Source organism: Panicum virgatum, chromosome 9K (assembly GCF_016808335.1).
Source record: "Panicum virgatum strain AP13 chromosome 9K, P.virgatum_v5, whole genome shotgun sequence".
In the NCBI taxonomy this organism is placed as follows: Eukaryota; Viridiplantae; Streptophyta; class Magnoliopsida; order Poales; family Poaceae; genus Panicum; species Panicum virgatum.
In genome coordinates, this window is record NC_053144.1 from 3578454 (window position 1) to 3598731 (window position 20278).

A 20278-nucleotide genomic window follows, 5' to 3' on the forward strand; every position below is an offset into this window, starting at 1 on the left:
ATCAAATATTCGATATAAGTGACTGAGCTTAAAATAAATCTTAGGGAACCAAACACCCCCAAATCACATGCGGGCCTGCTTTGCGCCTTGCCTTTGGAACGAGATGGGACAAGCTTAGTTTTTTATTTTTTGAAATGGGGACAAGCTTGGTTTTCAAGCTCGAAACGTTGGTTCGAGAAGAATCGCATTCCGCTCCGTACCCTATTCTGTATGTCTGTCGTGTGCCGATCCGTGTCACCTTGTACTCAGTGGCTCGGCACGGCACCCTCCACGCGACGCGGCCCCCGCAGGTGGAGTCCACCACCCCCAAGTCGGTCAGCACGTGCCGCGCGCCTGCTCGCACGCACTCCGGCTCCGGCGCGGCGCGGCGCGGCGCGGGGTCGGCACGCGGCCCTCGTGACGCGCCGGGCCAGAGGCGAAATCCGAACCCAACCGGACCCCAACAGACGAGGCAGCCGCGAGGACCGACCGAAACCACCACCCGCTCCTTTCCACGCGTCACGAGCTCAGGGCCGCAGCCACCGTGGCAGGGGGCCCGCGGCGGCGCGCGCCCACAGAAACCTCCCCTCCGTCTCCACGGCAGGCCTGGGTTTCCACCCTCAAATTCTTTAAAAAAAATAAATATATGCATGGAGTACAAATCAAATTTATTTGCGAAATTTTTTAATGAATATGTGTAATTTTTTGAGACGAATTTAATGAGACAAGTTCCATCATGATTGGCTACAGTGATGCTACAGCAACCACCTCTAATCATCTTCTAATCATCCGGTCAAATGACTTATTAGCTACAGCACATGCCATAGTACAATGATTGTGAAAATTATTTTATAATTAAACTTTATTTAATACCTCTAATTAGTGTTTAAAGAAATAAAAAAATAAAATTTTAACCCCTAACCAAACAAGGGCGCAGCAGCGGTTGAATTCCACTCCACTCTCGGCCCAGGCCCCCGCGCGCGTCCACGCCATTCCCGTGGGCGCCGCGGGCGTCCCGGCGCCGCCCGAATCCCGCGCAGACCGTGCCCGCTGTCGCCGGCTGTTAAAATACTACCGGGAAACTGACAACGCGGCCGCGTCCGCCGTGCTCCTCCCGCTCCCGTCCCCATGGCGCCGCCGCCCGCCCTGCTCCTGCTCCTTGTCGCCCTCGCGCTCTGCCCGAGCCCGGCCCTCTCCGACGCCCACGGCATCGGCGGCGGCGGCTTCTACGACCCGGCGCGCGTCACCCAGCTCTCCTGGCGGCCCAGGTGAGGCGCCTTTTTTTTTTCTTCCTTCCTCTGCGCTGCTTGGCTGCGGCGGCCAGTGGTTTTGCGATCCCCGCGTCTGACTGGCAGGCGGGGCTTGTCCGATCTCGCAGGGCGTTCCTCTACAGCGGCTTCCTCTCCGACGGCGAGTGCGACCACCTCGTCAATCTGGTGAGTTGCCCGCACCCTGCCACTTCGTGGATTCTCTTCTAGGTAGCGCCATTTGTTCGGAGGCGAGGCGCTCACGGAGTTTTTCAACTTTTTTCCCCCTCATGTTGCGTTGTGGGGGTTTAGGCGAAGGGGAACATGGAGAAGTCGATGGTGGCGGACAACGACTCCGGGAAGAGCGTCATGAGCCAGGTGCGCACCAGCTCCGGCACCTTCTTGGTCAAGCACGAGGTAAAAGCTTGTGACTACTCCTTTTACTCTGAGAAGAACAGAGTAACTATATCTGAATGAAAAGATTATTCTGGCATCCGTATGGTCATATGTCTTTCTAGTTTCTAATGCGATCTATGGAATGGCCATTTAAACATCGTGTGTACGGCTAGAACTGCAGTTTGGCTCTATTCCCTTCTGTCTAGTACTCCTTTTCTCGAATGCCTTCTGACTATTCCCTTGATGGGTGATTCATGCCATTTTGCATACTGTTTGAGCCAAACAGCTTGTAATGAGAATGCTGATGCACTTCTTTTCTTTGACCCATTGAAGGATGAAATTGTATCTGCAATTGAGAAGCGTGTAGCTGCTTGGACATTTCTTCCTGAAGGTGATTCCGCATTGGCTTCATTGGCCTGTCAGAACTAGATGGACATTCTCTTAACATCTACTTTGTTTCTGATTTCAGAAAATGCTGAATCAATTCAAGTTCTGCGTTACGAAATTGGCCAAAAGTATGATGCCCACTTCGATTATTTTCATGACAAAAACAACCTGAAGCGTGGTGGTCATCGAATTGCCACTGTACTTATGTACCTGACAGATGTCAAGAAGGGTGGAGAGACTGTATTTCCAAATGCTGAGGTATGCACTTAGTTATGAGATCACTCCTGTCTTTTGAAAATAGAGTTCTGACTTCTGCGATTGCTTCAATTAGTTATTTTTGCAATTAGAGCGTCTTCAACAGGAACTTATAATCATCTGGCACGTTGCTTTCAGGGAGGCCATTTACAGTACAAGGATGAAACTTGGTCAGATTGTGCAAGATCTGGTCTGGCAGGTATCCTTCAGACTCTTACACGCCATAAGTGGTGTTTTTCCTTGCTGGCCTGATTTTGAAGTAGCCACAAACACGTTTTGCATCTGCATTGTCCTAAAACAAGATTGTGCTCTGCTCCTGCAGTGAAGCCGAAAAAAGGAGACGCGCTACTGTTCTTCAGTCTTCATGTCAATGCAACAACTGATACAAGTAGTCTTCATGGGAGCTGTCCAGTAATTGAGGGTGAGAAATGGTCTGCCACGAAATGGATTCACGTCCGATCATTCGATAATCCTCCAGATGTAAGGACAGATGTGCCATGTTCCGATGACAACGAGCTCTGCCGTAAATGGGCTGCTATTGGGGAGTGTTACAAGAACCCAACATACATGGTGGGCACCAAGGATACTCTCGGATTTTGCCGCAAAAGCTGTGGACTCTGTGATGCTTGAACCGCCAACAATCTGAACGTGCTGTGGGGTGTTAGATCGGCCGCTATTGTTTGCATCCCTACTCGGTTTTTTCTGGTACTGACTTGTAAATAACAAGTGAAGCAGGTCGGTTGAGTAGTATAAGAGTTACGTTTACACCTTTGCATGGTACCTGCAAATTGACCTCACAAATCACAACATCTTGACATAGAAGCAACGGAATTTTTTGTTTTTGTCAGGTTTAAGGCTGCGTGATCTCGTTGTGCTACTTAGTAAGTGTTGTGTTAACGGTATTACTGGCCATATGGCCTGATGGATCCTCCAAATGCTACTTGATCAATGTTCTGTATGAGTTGGTCTGAATTCTTCTTCTACTTCTTCTTCTTTTGAACTAGGCGTATGGCGATGCGCGGGTTAGTATTGAAAATTCAAAAATTTGCATGTCGTTGTATCCTTACTTAAAGGTTATACTATTTTGTTTACCATACATCATCCTATTCATTATCGTAAATTGTGTCTTATTGTTGATTAAAACAATTCAACTATGATCTACCTATAATAATAATTTGATTTGTTGAGCTTTAATAATATTATGCAGATAATTATTCTTATTTTCATTTTATTTTGATTGATTGTTGTTAGCTTTAGTTTTTATTAATAGTATATATTTGTAATTGATACATAGCTAAATGATATTTTATATTTAATTTTTCATAATGGCATTGGTGGGTGATTTTTAATTAGCCATATGGGTATTTTAGGCTAATTTTTATCGTAATGGCAGTGATGGGTAATTTTTATTTTTCTATTTTCTGTGATTAATGTGGAAATTTTTAGGTCTTAAGAGCGAACGTGGAGACTATTTATTGATCAAATAATAAGATAATAGATCGCTGAATTCTAAACTTTTGGCTCTCCAAAGTTCAGGCACCAGATGAAGATTCTCTCATTGCACTGAACTGCGTCCCGGCGCAGTAGAGCTCGCCGGCCATGGGCCGAGCCGCATTCTCGGCCACGGGGCCGGCGGCGAAGCCGAGCCACGAGTCCCACAAAGTAATTCGAGGCCACCTCGATCTCGGCCGCCTAATCTGGACCGTACAGTCATTCGTGGCGTGGCCTAAAATTGGATATCGAGTTAAACGACAATAATTATTGGACTTGTTTGATGCGCGCTAGAATCCTAATGCTAGAAGAGAATTTTTCCCGCATGAAGGACTGAATGAAGTCTATTTGCAAAAAAATTTTAGGGATGGGTGTAACTTTTCGCGACGAATCTAATGACGGTAATTAATCGATGATTTGCTACAGTGATGCTATAGTAACCATCCTCTAATCGCGCGGTCAAAGTCCTCATTAGATTCTTCAGGGTCACTAGCGCGGGGGTTCTGGAGTTGGTTTTTTAAACTGACTTTGTTTGACACCGTAATAAGCGGTCAAAATGTTACTATTCACTAGCGCGCTACAAAAACAAATGGGGCCATTACTTCAGGACCCCGGGCCGTGTTTAGTTAAAAAATCAAAATTCCAAAAAAAAATTCCGGCACCTGCATGGAGACTTAAATCTATACGAAATAAAAAACACATTGCGACTGTTGTCTGTAAATGGTGAGACGAATCTAATGAACCTAATTATACTGTAATTAGATGCTAAATTGCTACAGAAATATTACAGTAAATAACCTCTAATGCCGGATTAATTATGCTCATTAGATTCGTCTCGTGATTTACAGACGAGTTTTGTAATTATTTTTGTGATTAATTTATATTTAATACTTCAAATGTAGAACTCGCAACACGGCACCGAACGCAAATATACATCGCAGCGACGTAGCCCACGGAGCGTGGGCCCTACCTTTAGGAGTGCAGGCCCAATGGCAGGACCGCAGGAAACGGCTCTGCCGGTCCGCCCCTCCGCCTCGCCGCCGCCGCCGTCGTTCGCGGGAGCTCTCTCGCGGAGGCGACGCGTCGGCCGCTACGCCACTCCAACCTAGTACGAATGCCCCTCCTGATCGAACGCATTGACCCTAATCACATTTCTGTTTGATTTCCTGATCGTGGGAGGGCTGCATCAGGAGGGGGCTAGGGGCTTTTCTGTTTGATTTCCTGATCGAACGCATTGACCCTAATCACATTCGTTCCCTTTTTTTCTGCAGAATCTAGGCGCCGCCGGTGCGGTCCTCCGGATTCCGGCGTCACGGAGCAGAGGAGCTCAGTGTGACGCCGTGGGAGGCCGAACTGCTCATCATTTCAACCGTTTTGTGTAATTGTGAACAAACGATGCTTGAGGGATGGCTGCGAAATCAAAATGAAAAGTATTATCTTGGAGGCGCCAGTTACTTCACGAGTTCGCAGCAATGGAGACCCCTGTCCTGCTTGCCATCTGTTCTCATATCCGCCACCACTGACATGTGACATCCGGGTTGCTCATGCTCTCCTCCAAGGACAAGGATATATATCCAATTCTGCATACTAACCTGCGACCCAAATTGGATGCTAGAGCGGTGTCTGAAGACAAGGACCATTCTTTTTTTCTGAATGTTCAAACGCAGCTGGACAATGGAATCCATGTCTCTTTGCTTGCAGTGAAAGCAATGTAGGGTTGCAGACCTACAGAGCGTGAAAGAAATGGTCTGCGCCGAAGTGGGTTCATGTGGCAATGCATCAAGCACGATGCAAAGCGAAGGATGTTCTGACAAGAGCGCGATTTGCGTGTCCTGGGCTGCATCAGGCGTATGCGAGAATAGCCCGGTCTGCATGGTTTGGAAGAATACTAGCCAGGTCAGTACAGGAAGGGCTGTAACCTTTGTATATTGCAGCTCGTAGAACATTCCAATCAGGTAGATGCTAACAATGCAGTTTCACCTTCTTGGACATTGACATTGACCTTTAGTTGTATATACAGATTTGATTAATATGGGATGGAATGAAGTGATAACCATAATGTTCAGAGAATTTGGATCCACTTCATGTTTTTCCCTGTGGCATCTAGGTGGTTACATCCTGACTTCACTGCAATCGGGGATGCTGTAATTTGTGATTTACTGCTACAGTAGGATCTAGTGACATTGTGGCATGCGAGTATGCGACTCCCTGTTCCAGTGTTCCTGCTTTACTATTTTGTTGTCTAGCTTCACAGTGGATTTAAGGACAGCGACTGTGTCAGCCTGTCTCAAAAATAACCAACTTCTTTGGCCCTTTCCACAATATAGAAGCTCTTTGGTCTCAGTCTCCTGCCTCAAGCTTGCTCCGCCAAAGAAACCCTGCCTCCTACACAAGAGTAAGGAGAGAGAGAAATAATTATATACAACTCTTTGGCCAGTCACTTGATTCCATGTGTAGGGGTGCCACCGCGCTAGCATGAAGCAACAATCCAACAAAATCTGGTTACACTGATACAGATGATATTCCAAATGAATGGGCTTCGCTGAGTATTCTCAGAATATGATTTCAAAAGGAATTCAGCAGAGAATCAGAATATTATTTTGGTTTAAGAATGAGCATTTCAATGCAACATCACACCAACACCAGATCAAAAGGACAAATAAAAGGATTGTGACAGATCACATGAAAGTGAAGTTTATTTCTTCAGGGTGCTGCTCACTTTGGAGCTGCTGCTTTTGAACCTCACTTTGCCGGTGCAATGTCTCATGCGTCATGCAGTTCTCTCCTAGAATCACTCGAAGATGAATTCTTTCTATTTCTTTTTCACATATGACCTGAATTATCTTCCGAGAGGAATGTACTTGAGGGGAGAACAGGGGCAGCCTTAAGAATCAGATGGCAGTGCCTCTCAAAACTTTTCTTTTTTTCACTGTCTTTTACCCCTCTCTTCACAGGAACAAACAAGGGATTAAAAGGGAAAGGTAGGAAAACAACATAACTCAAAAAGCAAAGTGCAAAAGCAAGCATGGCTCAGCTTGCTTTGATTCTACTCTCCCCCTCCATTAGGTCCTTCAAAAGCACAGCAGAATCAGCCAAAGCAAAAGAAGCGCCAGAACAGAACAAGAAGCAAGAATACCGCAACAGCGACTGACACAAATCCTGCTGCTACTTCCCCACATTATAATATGCGGTCACGTTGCCCAGCCGCAGCGTGGCATCGCATTTGCGCCACCCCATCCCCATGAGAAGAAGCTCTTAGAAGATCAGCAGCAGTGCAAGTGTTGTGAAGTGAGGCGGCAGGAGAGAGGAAGGAGGAGGAGGCCGCGGAAGACGACGACGCTGCGCGGCGGCGGCCAGCGGTTGTCATGAGAAGGCCGGCGGGGTCCGTGAGGCGGGCGGCGGCGGCGGCATTGGCCATCTTGTTTGGAGCGCTTGTGTTGATGGCGTTGGTCATGGACGACGGCGAGAAAGCGACTCTGCCGGCGAGCGACGCGGCAATCGGCGGGAGGAGGATGATGCTCAGAGCCGATGGAGAGCAGAGGACTCTACAGGATTTCAGAGCTGACGATCCCTTCCAGGACAGCAAGAGGAGGGTGCCTAATGGCCCTGATCCCATCCACAACAGGTACTTTGATTTACTGATTACTGCACAGCAAGCTTGATTTGGTGTTTCGGTTGTTGTTGTTTTCTTGCCATGAGCATTTGCTATCTTTGAGCAATGCACAGGTTTCTTGAAATTTGACATTAGGCTTAAAAATGGCAGTTCAGGGCTTCTTTTACTATATAGAGTGGCAACATGTACTGTGACCCTTCATCCAACTTGAAATAGTAGAAATCCAGCACTCACTTTATCAGTATTTCTTTGTTTAAGCTACATCTTGGGAAGGAAACGTTCTTGTTTGGCCTGCTTCTGCTACTTGTAGTCCAAGGTCTATGTTTATACAGTGTGTTCAATATGTCGTGTGATAGCCACAAAGTGCCATTTTTTTGCACTCCATTTGCCTCGGTGTATGCTACCATTTACCGTGATTTCTTCAAGATTTTTATGTACAATAGGGAAGGAAAGAAAGACAAAGCTACTACTTCACATAAAAAATGCATGAGCCCTACACTGGTGGGGAAACAAAAAGAGGTGCAATTCTGCATATGAGCAAAAGATGCAAAGCACTCCTTTTCCTCATCCCTCCCACATTCCCCTATGATGATATGCTAATCTTTCAGCAAAAGCAGGTAGATAAGTCCTATTCCCCTAATGAGTAACATAGATGCGCATATCATTCCTGAAATGATTAGTCTACATGCATGAAAGCAGTCAAACAAAGTGCACCACCGTGGTTCATCATGATAAACAACAGAAAGTCTTAACGGTTTCAGTGCATCACCTGCTGAAACACGAACTCCCACATTCCTGCTCCAAGTTTCTCCCCAACTAACCTGATTATTTGTCCTTCTGCGTTCTCTAGGGGAACCGGCAAGTCCGGGCGATCGCCAGGCCGAGCATGACGGTGATGGCACGCATGTCGAGGCACGGAAGCTTCCAAAGAGGCAGACATGTGTGGAGCATCAAACAGATGGTGCATTGCATTGCAAGGAGGAAGAGGAACAGACAAGAGGTGCATTGTGGTGGGTCTGGCTGGAATGTGGGGTGTAACTAGGGGGAGGTGGCCTATCTTCTTCTAAGCACTGCTATTTAAGACAGTTTTAAGCATGATGATAACTTTAACTTTTGGGGGGGGGGGGGGGGGGACAAAGGCTATTCTATTCTACCAGTGGGAGTTTTTTTTTTGTAAAGAGAGCAGTAAGTATCAAGCTTCCCTCTCACATGGAAACAAGCAAGCATCAAAGATTCTTGGCAAAGGGATGTGGGCAAGAGCACCTCCTCTCTCTCTTTTTTTGGCCGCAGCTGCTTTATACATCTCAGTAGCAGTACCCTGTTTTCTTTGAGGTGTTCATTCTTTTGCATGGCCACTGTGGCATTTGCAGCAGCACATCACAAGTTTGCTAAAGGAGTCATGGGTCTAGAAAGAAGCACCAGCACAAACAATTTTGGGGAAACTTTATCCTATTTCAAAATAAAGTCCCTGATTATTTTGCCAAAAAATTCAAACATACTGCTCTTGTGCCTGACTCTAGTTTTGTCCCAAAACATGAATCTCTTTTTTTTCTTTGAAACGAAAACATGAATCTCTTGCAACAAACATGCCACAAACAAACAAACCAAGGAGCAATGTTAAAAGCAAAGGGAGAGAAGGGGTAAAAAAAAGATAGGGGAAGCACTAGCCAGCCTGCCAAAGCAGCAAGCACGCCTTTTTCTCTTCTTTTGTTTCCTCCCTCCCTCCCTCCATTGTCCCTCGTTTCTTTAACTTCTTTTCTTGTGAGCTTTGAACAGCCAAAGTGGCCTTGCTTGAGTTCTAAAGCAGACAGGGATGCTAGAGAGGGGGACTTTGTGATCAGAGCTGCTGTTTCTCTGTCCAAAAGATGAAGGCTCCTGGTCCTGGGGGCTAACCTATTGACTAGTCATCTTGTCTTAGAACTGGAGATGTACTGCCTTGTGTGGACTGCTCTGTTCACTGCAGCTCCATCAGATGCAGAGCAAAGGGGAGACAGAGATGTATCCTATTCCTGCATCTGCATCCATCCAGAGGCCCCTGGGTCCAAGCGCAGGCCCGTCGCTCGTACTCTTTCTGAACGCAAGAACAGTGCGTACATCCCAGCTGCCAATGTACTGTCCCATTTGTATACCTTTTTTTTTTGAAAATTTCCCATTTGTATACTGCATTTCACTTCCTCAGTTCCTTGTAATAATCAACTGAAAGCTCAAGTGTCCACATGCTAGGGCTAAAACATGAAAGTACATGTAGATCCAGTTAAGAGGGATTTCAAGCAACACGTCTCAAGGCACCCTGTAATTGTAGGCAGCTCTACTTGAGCTCATTGATTAAAGATTTACAGAGAGATGGGATGCCCAAGAGCGACGGTGAGTGGTGTGTTCGTCTTCCTCTGACCGGATGCAACTTTGCCAGGATCGGCGGACGTAACGTACGTACCCCCTAGATAGATTCTTGCAAGCAGAGACCTCTGCCATCAATGGCGTCTGCACCAAAGCGCTCAGCAGATGCGTATCTCGTGTTGAAAGAGACGAGCAGCGGAATCGCGCATAGATGCTCGTCTGGCCAACCAAAGCTCCTCTAGTCTATAGTCTACTTGGTCAGAGGAGCTGAGGTATGGTCGCCTCATAAGATCGTGAGTTCGAATTTCAGGTGGGGCGAATTTTCATCTGTGGGTAAAAAAAATTCCCTCGCTGTGCTCACTGCAAGATTAGGCCCTCTCGGGCATGGGCCAGGGTTCGGGAGTTTTTCTGCGGTCGGGAGAAGCCGTGTTGATTTCTTTTAATGAAAAACGGTAGGGTTCGACCGCGTTTTTATGAAAACGGGGATTTTTTAAAAAAGCACAAACTATTATATGCATTTTAAAATAATTTTTATTGGACGGTCCGTCGCAACGTTAATAAATAATAGTTACAACATCAGAAATATAAGAAAATAATAATTGCAAAATCTGCACTTGACTCTTTCAACATAGACCGTCCGATTTTTTCTGCACACCGGACGTCCTAGTCCTAGCATTATCGTTTTTTCTATATGATCGCATAATGTTTTTATTTCAGGAGCCCATAGAGATGAAAGACGGAACGGCTCTAATCTGCCCCGAACAAATGCAGCCCAGCAGAGACGCTGCCACGAAAACAAAGGGCCCTGGGCCAGGCTGAGGCCGGACACACGAAAACAAGTTGGGTCACGGCCCAACTCTCCCCCGGCTGGCAACAACCCAGCCCAGGCCATCGAGTTGAACAGGTCCCGCGCGATCTCTCGCCACGTCGCCGGCAGCTCAACCACCGGCGAGGACGAACACAACACGTCACGTCCTAGCTCGACGCCGCCTTCGCAGTTACTACACCCTACCCCAGTTACTCTCATTTACCACCCCCCCCCCCAGCCCCTCGCTCTCCCCCCCAGCTCCTCCCCCCGCCTCTATTTAAACGCGCGCACCGGCCATAATCCCGCCGCCGCTCCACTTCACAGCGCCGCTCCACACTGCCTCCACAGGAACGCACGCAGCTGAACTGAACACGCGCCGTCCACAGAGATCCACCGGTGAGGCATGGCCACCAAGCGCCGTTTCGCCTTCGCAGTGCTCTGCCTCGCGGTGGCGCTGCACGCCGCGGCGGCGGCCAGGACGGCGCCGGCGGGTGGCTCCGGCGGCGCGCCCGCCGCCACGGCTGCCACGCTCCCGGCGGCCGCTGCCGCTGCCGCGGCCGGCAACATGAACGGCGGCGCCACTGATGCCGCCGGCGTGGCTGACAAGAAGAACTTGTTCGTGGGCGTGGGCGGCATGGGCGACCTCCCGGGCTTCCCCGCCGTCGGCGGCGGGTACGGCGGCGGATTCGGCAACAACGGCGGGGGCGTCTTCAGCGGCGTCACGGGCCCGCTCGGCGGCGTCGGGGGCGGCGTCGGAGGCGTCGGCCCGCTCGGCGGGGTCGGTGGCTTCGGGCCCCTGGGCGGCGGCGGCATCCCGTTCGGCGGCTTCGGCGGCGGCGGCGGCGGCGCCCCGGCGTTCGGAGGCTACGGCGGAGGCGCAGGTGGGGGTGCTGGCGGCGTCACGCCTTGAGAGCTGCTGCACGAGCCATGGCGACGCCGGGTCGTGCGGGGCAGGATGCGCGCCCGGAGGGTGCATGGCGTTCGCGTGCGCGCCGCGCACGTCCTGGCGCAGGTGGTCCATGCATCATGCATGTGTAATGTGTTTGTGGCTCGGCGAGCGTGGCATGTAACGTGTCGAGTTCCCTTTTCTTCGTTGCGTAGCTGTGTGTGACTCGAAGCATCTCTGTGTGACCGCGTGTGGCTGCAGGGCAGAGAGGTCGGAGTCTGTAAAAAAGTTTGGGCTTGCTGTTTGACTGTCTGTGTGGCATGCTCGAGTAGGGTGTGCCCGTGTCGTGTGTTGTTGATCGGATCCAGTGACGTGTGTGCTCGTGTACCAGTTGCATGCTTAGCTGGTTAGTTCAATGTTATGTGCATTTGAGCCTGTTTAGTTACTAAAAATTTTCACCCAAAAATTTTCACCTCCCCTTTGAACACATGTATGAAGCACTAAATGTAATTAAATAACAAAACTAATTACACAGTTTGGATGTACACGGCGAGACGAATTTTTTGAGCCTAATTAGTACATGATTAGCTATAAGTGCTACAGTAACCCGCATGTGCTAATGCTGCGGTTAAAGGCCTCAAAAGATTCGTCTCGCGGTTTCCAAGTGAGTTCTGAAATTAGTTTTTTAATTAGTGTTCGAAAAGTCCTCCCGACATCTGGTCAAACTTTGACGTGACACCCCAAATTTTCTCTGTTTGGAAACTAAACGGCCCCTTTGTGGTGTGCCACAGATGCTTTGCCAGCCTTCTTAGTTCCTACATCCTGCATGTTTGCTGCACGTACTTTATATCATGCTCCAGCTTTTGGATTGCTGCACTTCTAATGAGCTCCGTTTCGAAGTAAAATCTTGCAAACTCCGTGAAGCTGCCGGCCAGCTGCAACCAACCACTTTCAGTCACTGCATTCGGCTTGTTGCTCCAGCTCCAGCCCAATAGTACTTTTCTCTCACACCACTCCAGCCACCAGCTCCAGCTCCAGCCAGCCCAATAGTATTTTTCTCTCACACCACTCCAACTCCAACCTCCAGCTCCAGCCTGCCGAACGCAGTGAGTGTCCAGCTGCAACCAACCCATTCAGAAACCTGTTGTACGCTCATGGTCCATGATGCGAGGTTTCTGGACCACCACTTCCAACCTTTCGAGCAAGTACATTCCGCTCCAGTGAGCTTGGATCCAACACAATCCCATCGTATCCCCATGCTCGCAGTGCATTTCGAAGGACGCCTTCAATTCGACCCCAAAGCTAGGCCCAGTCAGTTATCAGGGCAGCTCATCCAGAATCTGCTCGTCGCGCCATCAAGGCAAGGAAACCCTACCCAGGACGAGGCGCCATCACATTCACGGGTCGCATCTCCCGCCTGCCTCGCGAGACGCAGCAACGAAGCAGAGCTAACCGCATAAATAGTATAGAACTAGTAGAATAAATAATATTCAATAAAAAATAAATAGAAACAAGCCGAGAACGCAAGCCGAACAGCCTCAGAGCTCGCGCACGGATGGGGCACCGCCCTGCCGATCTCGGTCGATCATGTCCAGGTCGCAGTTACTCCCCCCTCCCTGCGCTGCGCCCCCACGAGGCCACGACCCTAGACGGGTAGACATCGGCATCACGGGGGAAATCTTTCGCCCACCACGCTACGCCGGGCAGGGCTCATCAACGCTCGGCGACACGGCATTGATGTTGACGGGTTGCCAGGCCGGCGGAGGGTTCGGTGGAGAGAGCTCCCCGTTTCACGGCCGTCCGTTCCGCCGACGGCCGGTCCACCCATGCTACCGCGCAGCCAAGGGCCCGGCTTGTGCCCGGCCGCCGGCCCCGCGCGCGCGCGTCGTGCTCGCACCCTGACCAGACACCAGTGGCCAATGCGCGTACTCTCAGGCTCACGAGCTGCGCCATGGATCGGCCGTCGTCCTCCGGTCGACCGGCTGGGCGTTCCGGTCCTGACACAGCAAGGTGCGCCATTTAAGAACGAGGAGTCGAGGAGTACTCTACTAGCTTGCAGCCCCCCGCGCCCCGGGACGTCCGTACGAGCAGAACATTAGGACGACACTGGCGAGAGAGGGAGAGGACGGTAAATGCTTGGCCAACCGTACGTCCGGCACCAGCGCGTCGCCGGTGGCCACTGGCCAGGCGGCTCGGAACCGGATGGCGTGGCGCGGCTTGCTAGCTGCTGCTCCCGTCGTACATGCTCCGCCGGCAGAACACGCGCGGCTCCATCCGCCGCTCGGCGCGCCTAGAATGTTGTAGCGGATTGCCACGACGGACGGCCGCCGGCAAGGGCAAGGCCAGAGTCACAGAGGTGCGGTGAACCGCATGGCCCTTGCCCACCGCGAGCTCACACGTGGCGGCATCGTACCTGCGGCGGAGCCATCAGCCTGCCCATCACCACAGCGTCTGGGTTCGGGGAATCGGGGTATGTACATCGGTCAGGGATGCATATGCCGGCATGTGCCGAGGCGCTGCGAGCGGCAGGGCGCACCTACTGAAGAAGGCAACACGTTAATAATCTCGAATCAATTTAGAGAGTTCTCTGAAAATGTTGCGGCCGCCACTTTCCTTCCTCCTCCTGGGTTCAGATCAGATCGCCGCACGTCGCTTTTCTCCGCCTTGAAATGGTGCCGCCGCTGTGCACGCAGGCTCGGCAATGGAGGCGGCAAGTCTGCAAAGAGCTAAACCTGTACGCTTCGAATCGCAAAATTGGCTTAATCCAGGCGTCTCCTGGAAGTCTGGAACTATTCCCTGCGGAAGCAATGGCGGCGGTGCCGCGGTGGGCGAGAACGCGCCGGCGCCGCCAGGCCCTCGGCATTTGCGACCGTGGGCTGCGCGTCCGTAAAATCCCAACCGGATGCTGGTAGAGCTGCATCGCTCGTAGGCCCCTGCTTTCCGCGCGGCAAGGAACAACCGCGCGTTCCGCGGTTACCGGCACCTGTCGACTGCCGGCGAACGGCGGTGGGAGGGACTGTGTTTGCGGCGACCACCGGCGGCCGGCGGGAGGGACTGTGTCCGGGGCGGCCGGGAACGGGGTGGACGGTATTTCCTACCGACGGGGGTGGACGTATTTCATTTACCGTCCACCCTGGGGCAACTTAAGCCGTCGGATTAGGAGCGGGCGGTATGGCAGCAGCGTCGCGTGGGCCGGTGTGCGGGGAAATCAGCTCGGCCCAGCTTACCGCCAAGGCCCAGAAAACGAAGCCAGTCAGTTATCGCAGTCGCAGGCAGCTCAGACGGCCAGCCCGCGCGCGGCGGCCGTGGCGCGCCCGCCGTCCGAGTGCTCCAGCAACATGGAGGCGAGTAAGGGCGCTTGAGAAGACGGAGGAGATTCCATGGAGTAGCCGTGCATCTGACCTGCACTGCTGATGCTCGCGGTGTTGGCCTGTTGGCAAGTCTAACAGTTTTCATTTTATGACATGAACTCTGAATTTGTTACTCCACTTGTGCAAGCAATTCACCCGGGACAATTCCCGCTACACATACCGGTACAAAGCGATCCCCAAACAGATGGACAGTTACAGATGCATTCGCACTTAATTTTGCTAGCTCGTTCGCAGCAGATCAGAGTCGCAAAAGCGATTTGCAGCCTGCGGAAGCCAGCAGTCATCAGGTTCTTGTTCTACAGTTATACAGATGACTGCATCAGGCGAAACATCAAGCTATTCGCACTCGTGGTACTCTATTTTCATCACCTAAAAGAAATATTTTGTCCTGACCATCAAAATTCTCTACTCTACATTCAGTTTCTCCGCGCTCATTCATACTCCATATCATCCTCTATACCAACTACCAGCCGCGGGACCCACACTTTCGATTTTTTTATCACTTTCTCTCTACCCCGCACCCTCATTTCCATTCTCTCTCTCCTCTCCCCGACGCCCCCTGGACCTTGCCCCCCCCCCCCCCCCCCGGAACAAGCAACGGAGCTCCTGGTGGCGAGCTCCTGGCGCAGGGACGCGCGGCGGCGAGCTCGTCCTCCCTCGCTCCCCTGGAACACGCACCACCGCGCCCTGGAACACGCACCGGAGCTCCATGGCGGCGCGCCTCGCGGCGGAGCGGGGGGCCCGCCCCCCGGCTGCGGGCTCCCTCGGGCCGCGCCTCCTCCTCCGCGGAGGGGCATGGCGGCGTGTCTCGGCAGCGCGCGCGGCGGTGCAGGGTGGCGGGGCACGGCGGCGCGCGCGGCGGGGCCGGGCGGCCGGCGGCAGGGCGGGCGACCTGCTCTCCTCTCCTCCCCTGCTCTCTTCTCTCTCCCTCTCTACCCAGACCACATCCTGCCGGCGGCGACCTCCCATGGCGGCCTCGAGTGCGTGGCACGCGGCGTGGCCCCGTCCCCGACGGCGGCCTCGCGGCGGCGCGGCGGAAGGGCCGCGGCCAGGAGCGCGTGGTGGTTGGTGACGGCGCGCGCAGGTGGGACCAGCATGGGTTGCGGACGGCCTCTACCTCCGCTGCATATCGGGGATCCGGAAGCGTCCGCTTTTTTACCGGAGCATATCCAGTACCCTGCTGCAGCTCATTTTAGTGGAAAGCGGTACTGAATATGTGGTTGCGGATGGGGTGGCGTACCCACTGCGGCCAGCCTCAGCATGGGAGGACGGGCTACGGTGGCGAGCGCCATGCCATTTTCAGCCGTCGCTGCAGCCAGCGTCAATTGCTTCCTACTACTGTTGTTCACGTCTACACCAAACCGATTGACTTCGCTGACTGCAGATGGAAATGCTCTTCAACTGAGCTGCAGTATGTCCGAGCCATGACAGCGATCGGAACAACGAGAAACTGCAATAAACCTTCCAGCATAAAGCATATAACAAATTTCACCAAAAGCAGCAAGGCAACACTCTTACGAATGCCCACAGGGGCAAATAATAAACACACTAATTGTCTAACTTGATGGTTCCACTCAAAAGCTGCACGATATGGAGAGTAAACTGAAACAGTGTCTCTTGTGGAGTACTCCACAATGGCCTTGTTTGGTTTCCTTGAGCAGAAACCTTGAGACGGCCCTCGATCAGTTTATACTGTTGTAAAACAAATCAACTTTGGAAACAAGAATCCTAGAAGGAAAGGAAAAGACTGAAAGTCCTATTCCTAGTCCGGTTTGTTTGTGGGCTCTTACCGAAACTCTAGACTTTGATTGGAATATATATATGAGAGATATGTTCATTGTAAAAGAAAGAATTTGAGGAATAAAGATTTGTCTCTCGTACTTGTGTTCTTGTGTCTCCGTGTGTCCGTGTGATTGTTGAGAGAGAGAGTCGATCCGACGTTGACGACGTGTTTCACAATACGTTATCAGCACGCTGCTCTACATCGACATCGACGGAGTTGACGCATCAAGAAGCTGTACATCGACACCGACGTCCAGTTCATCTACGTCGACTTCGACGGCGCCGAGAACCTCGACGTCGTCTACGTTTGATCGGCATCAACTCAGACATCGCGCCGGCATCACGCCAGCAGGTCCCCTCGGCTCAGCCGAACTGTCCTACGCGACAGCTTCGTTTTTCCTCTACGTGAGAAACCGAGGTACATACATGATTGATAGTAGATTAGATTGGTTCTAATCTGCTGCGTAGATATGTGTTTGTATCTGTTCTATGCACTTTAATCTACGCAAAGAACTCGCTCATAAGAATTTAGCCGTGATTGGAAAAGAAAAGGGGCAGAATAGATAGGATTCTCGCTGGTACTGCATGCCGACGATTCTTGATGTACGTAGTATACCACCGGCTTGAAGACCGTGGTCAGAACCAGCTTGAACTGTTATACATCTAATCCTAAGTCTTGAAGATTGAGATTTAGATTACACGGAAGTAATCGTAGCACTAGCCTGCTAGTAGTAAGCACGAACACTAACAGTCCTGCAACGCATGCTATGTATTTGGCCTGTCACCTGAAGTAAAGCCGCTTCATCGCACGCTGCCGGCGAACAGGGTAAGCCGCCTGAACGCGACGTTCTGCCACTGATATGTGCGCGCTAGCCGTGCGGCACCCCTCGGCTAAATTCGAAAACTTGAAGTTAACCATAGAACTAGCAGTTCAGATCATGAACATCTTTGCGGTAGATTATTTTTTTACATGCCTGTTTACCAACTGGACATTAGATATTGTTTTTTTTGTTTATGTTGCAGGCATATGAGTTCTCTAAACCCCCCATGAGGCTCATATTTTAATTTTTCTAGCATGGTTTATTGTTTTTGTTATTCTGCTAGAAAAATATAACTAAGATTATTTAAGCTTCCAAACCAATTTACTTTCTGTATACTACATGTTTACTAGCAGTAAACTTACTTGCATTTTTTTTTCATCATGTAGAAAATGTCTGATCTTGTGAAAAGAGAGATCACAGAACTCGCCCCAAATGGCAGCAACTATCTGTCTTGGTCCTTAGATGCTGAGATTGTCTTGGATGGGAAAAATCTCTTGCATGCGATTAAACCCACCAATGACAAAATTGCAACAAGTGCTGAAAGAGCGCAAGCTCTACACTTTCTCAGGCATCACATAAGCTCATCACTGAAGAATGAGTATATGACTGAACGTGACCCTATAGTCTTGTGGAATGCATTGCATGAACGCTTTGAAAAGATGGAGACTGTACTACTTCCTCGAGTAAAACGCGAATGGCAGAATCTTCGCTATCAAGACTACAAGACTATGGAGGAATACAATGCCAAACTCTATGCAATTGTTACACGCATGAAGTTGTGTGGACTTAAACTGACTGAATCAGATCTCATAGAGAAAACATTGTCCACTTTCCATCCTAAACAGACATATTTAAGCCGCCATTATAAGAAAGAAAAATACAAGAAGTATATTGACCTTAGTAATGCTTTACAGCAAGACCAAGGTGAAGATGAAGAGTTGATGCAGAATCATCTAACTCGCCCTACTAGCAGCTTAAGTAAGCCTGAAGCAAATGCTGTTTCTTCATCACAGAAGAATGAAGGAAAAGAAAAGGAGTCACAGAAGGCACCTTGGAAAGGAAAAAACCAGAAGTTTAATAACTTCAAAAAGAAGGGACAGTGGAAATCAAAGAAAATTCCACCAGGGGGAGAATATGGCAAACAGGACCAAGAATGCTATAGGTGTGGAATGAAAGGCCATTGGTCTAGAATATGTCGCACTCCTAAGGATATAGTGAAACTCTATCAAGAACTCAATGGTCAGCTCAAGAAAAGGAAGACTGAACATGAAGCTCACTTTGTCTCTAGCCGGAAGTTTGAACAAGGTGAATCTTCCAAGTCAAAGGAAATGGAGATTGACTCTTCAAAGCATGAAGAGAAGAATGAAGCTCCAGCTGCTGAAGAAAATCCTGAAGATATGTTAGTAGATATCAAACCTACTGACACTATGGATGAAATCATGAAGAATCTAGAGAATAAAATTCAGCAAGATGATGATGATCTTCTAGGAGAAGAGCTTGAAGATATGCATGGGGACTCTGTCTAAGTCTTCCAAATTGTTCCCAACTATCTAATAGTATAGTGGTCTTAATATTACATTAAGTATTTTAAAATTCCTGCATGAATTTTGTGGTTTGGAGTCAGCTCATGTAGAGTTTATTTATGTAATAAGAGTCTTGCAGACAATTTTTTTGCTTAAATAAATTTTAGTATATGAGTAATATTTTCGTGTATTCTATTTTTTAAGCATATATCTATTATCTGCATAATCTGAACGAATTATATTGCTTTATTATAGAATTTGTGGAGTACAAATGGCTATGGAAGAGGAATTATGTCTCGTAGACAGTTGCACAACTGACACAATTCTTAGGGATACAAGATATTTTCAGACTCTTAGAAAGAATGATGAAAATATTACTACTATCACTGGCAGTGGTATGCATATAGTTGGCACTGGTAGAGCCACTATAATCCTCCCTAATGGAACTGAATTAGTAATCCAAGAAGCATTACTTTATCCTGAATCAACCAGAACGTTGCTTTCATTCAAGGATATACGTGCAAATGATTTACATGTGGAAACAAATGATGATAATGGTAAAGAATGCCTAATCATGACTAAGAAAATAGGAGACAACAAGAAGATTGTCGAAACCTTTCCTTCCATGCGCCAAGCATTGTACTACACTTACATTAAGCCTATTCACAAACATGTTACTATGCAAACAATAATTAGAAAAAAATGAGTCATACAGAATATGGCATGATCGATTAGGACATCCTGGTCTAAGTATGATGAAAAGAATTACTAACAATTCCAATGGTCATAGATTAATAAAAATGATTTTCCTAATCATGAAGATTTTGTGTGCATCGCATGCGCCAAAGGGAAACTAATAACTCGACCCTCGAAATTAAAAGTGAGATGAATCACCAGCATTCCTGAACCGAATTCAGGGTGACATTTGCGGTCCGATCAGTCCCCTGTCAGGGCCATTTCGGTACTTTATGGTGCTAATTGATGCTTCTACGAAGTGGAGCCATGTATGTCTTCTCTCTACTAGAAATCATGCATTTGCACGATTAATTTCCCAAATAATTCAATTACGAGCTAACTTCCCAAATTCAAGAATTCAATCCATCAGAATGGATAATGCTGGGGAATTTACCTCGAAGGTATTTAATGATTATTGCATGGCTTTGGGAATTAAAGTTGAGCACTCTGTGCCACACGTGCATACGCAAAACGGTCTAGCAGAATCATTAATTAAGAGGATCAAGTTTATAGCAAGGCCATTGATACAGAATTGTCAGCTACCTTCCACTTGTTGGGGGCATGCTGTACTGCACGCAGCAGCACTAATACAACTTAGACCATCTGCATATCATGAAGTATCACCGATCCAATTAGTGCGAAAAATT

The 20278-nt window shown here is 49.3% G+C and overlaps 2 protein-coding genes and 2 long non-coding RNA genes across 4 annotated transcripts; 3 read left to right on the forward strand and 1 right to left on the reverse strand.

Annotated features, from left to right (window-relative positions):
* Nucleotides 1-917: 917 nt before the first annotated feature.
* Nucleotides 918-3247, forward strand: LOC120649407 (probable prolyl 4-hydroxylase 6). The gene is made up of 7 exons (XM_039926199.1): nt 918-1247; nt 1358-1415; nt 1539-1643; nt 1956-2013; nt 2092-2267; nt 2403-2463; nt 2587-3247. Exons 1-7 carry the CDS (start codon nt 1108-1110, stop codon nt 2892-2894), a joined length of 906 nt encoding a protein of 301 aa, XP_039782133.1. The 5' UTR covers nt 918-1107; the 3' UTR covers nt 2895-3247.
* A 2409-nt stretch (nt 3248-5656) lies between these two features.
* LOC120649408 lies at nt 5657-8419 on the reverse strand. Its single transcript, XR_005665250.1, has 2 exons — nt 8190-8419; nt 5657-6140 (listed from the first exon to the last, which is right to left on the reverse strand). It is a non-coding gene; the product is annotated as an uncharacterized LOC120649408 (long non-coding RNA).
* Nucleotides 6140-8612, forward strand: LOC120649409. Its single transcript, XR_005665251.1, has 2 exons — nt 6140-7380; nt 8219-8612. It is a non-coding gene; the product is annotated as an uncharacterized LOC120649409 (long non-coding RNA).
* Nucleotides 8613-10775: 2163 nt separating this feature from the next.
* On the forward strand, nt 10776-11834 carry LOC120649411 (glycine-rich cell wall structural protein-like). Its single transcript, XM_039926200.1, has one exon. The coding sequence runs from the start codon at nt 10917-10919 to the stop codon at nt 11421-11423; it is 507 nt and encodes a 168-aa protein (XP_039782134.1). The 5' UTR covers nt 10776-10916; the 3' UTR covers nt 11424-11834.
* The last annotated feature ends 8444 nt before the right edge of the window (nt 11835-20278 follow it).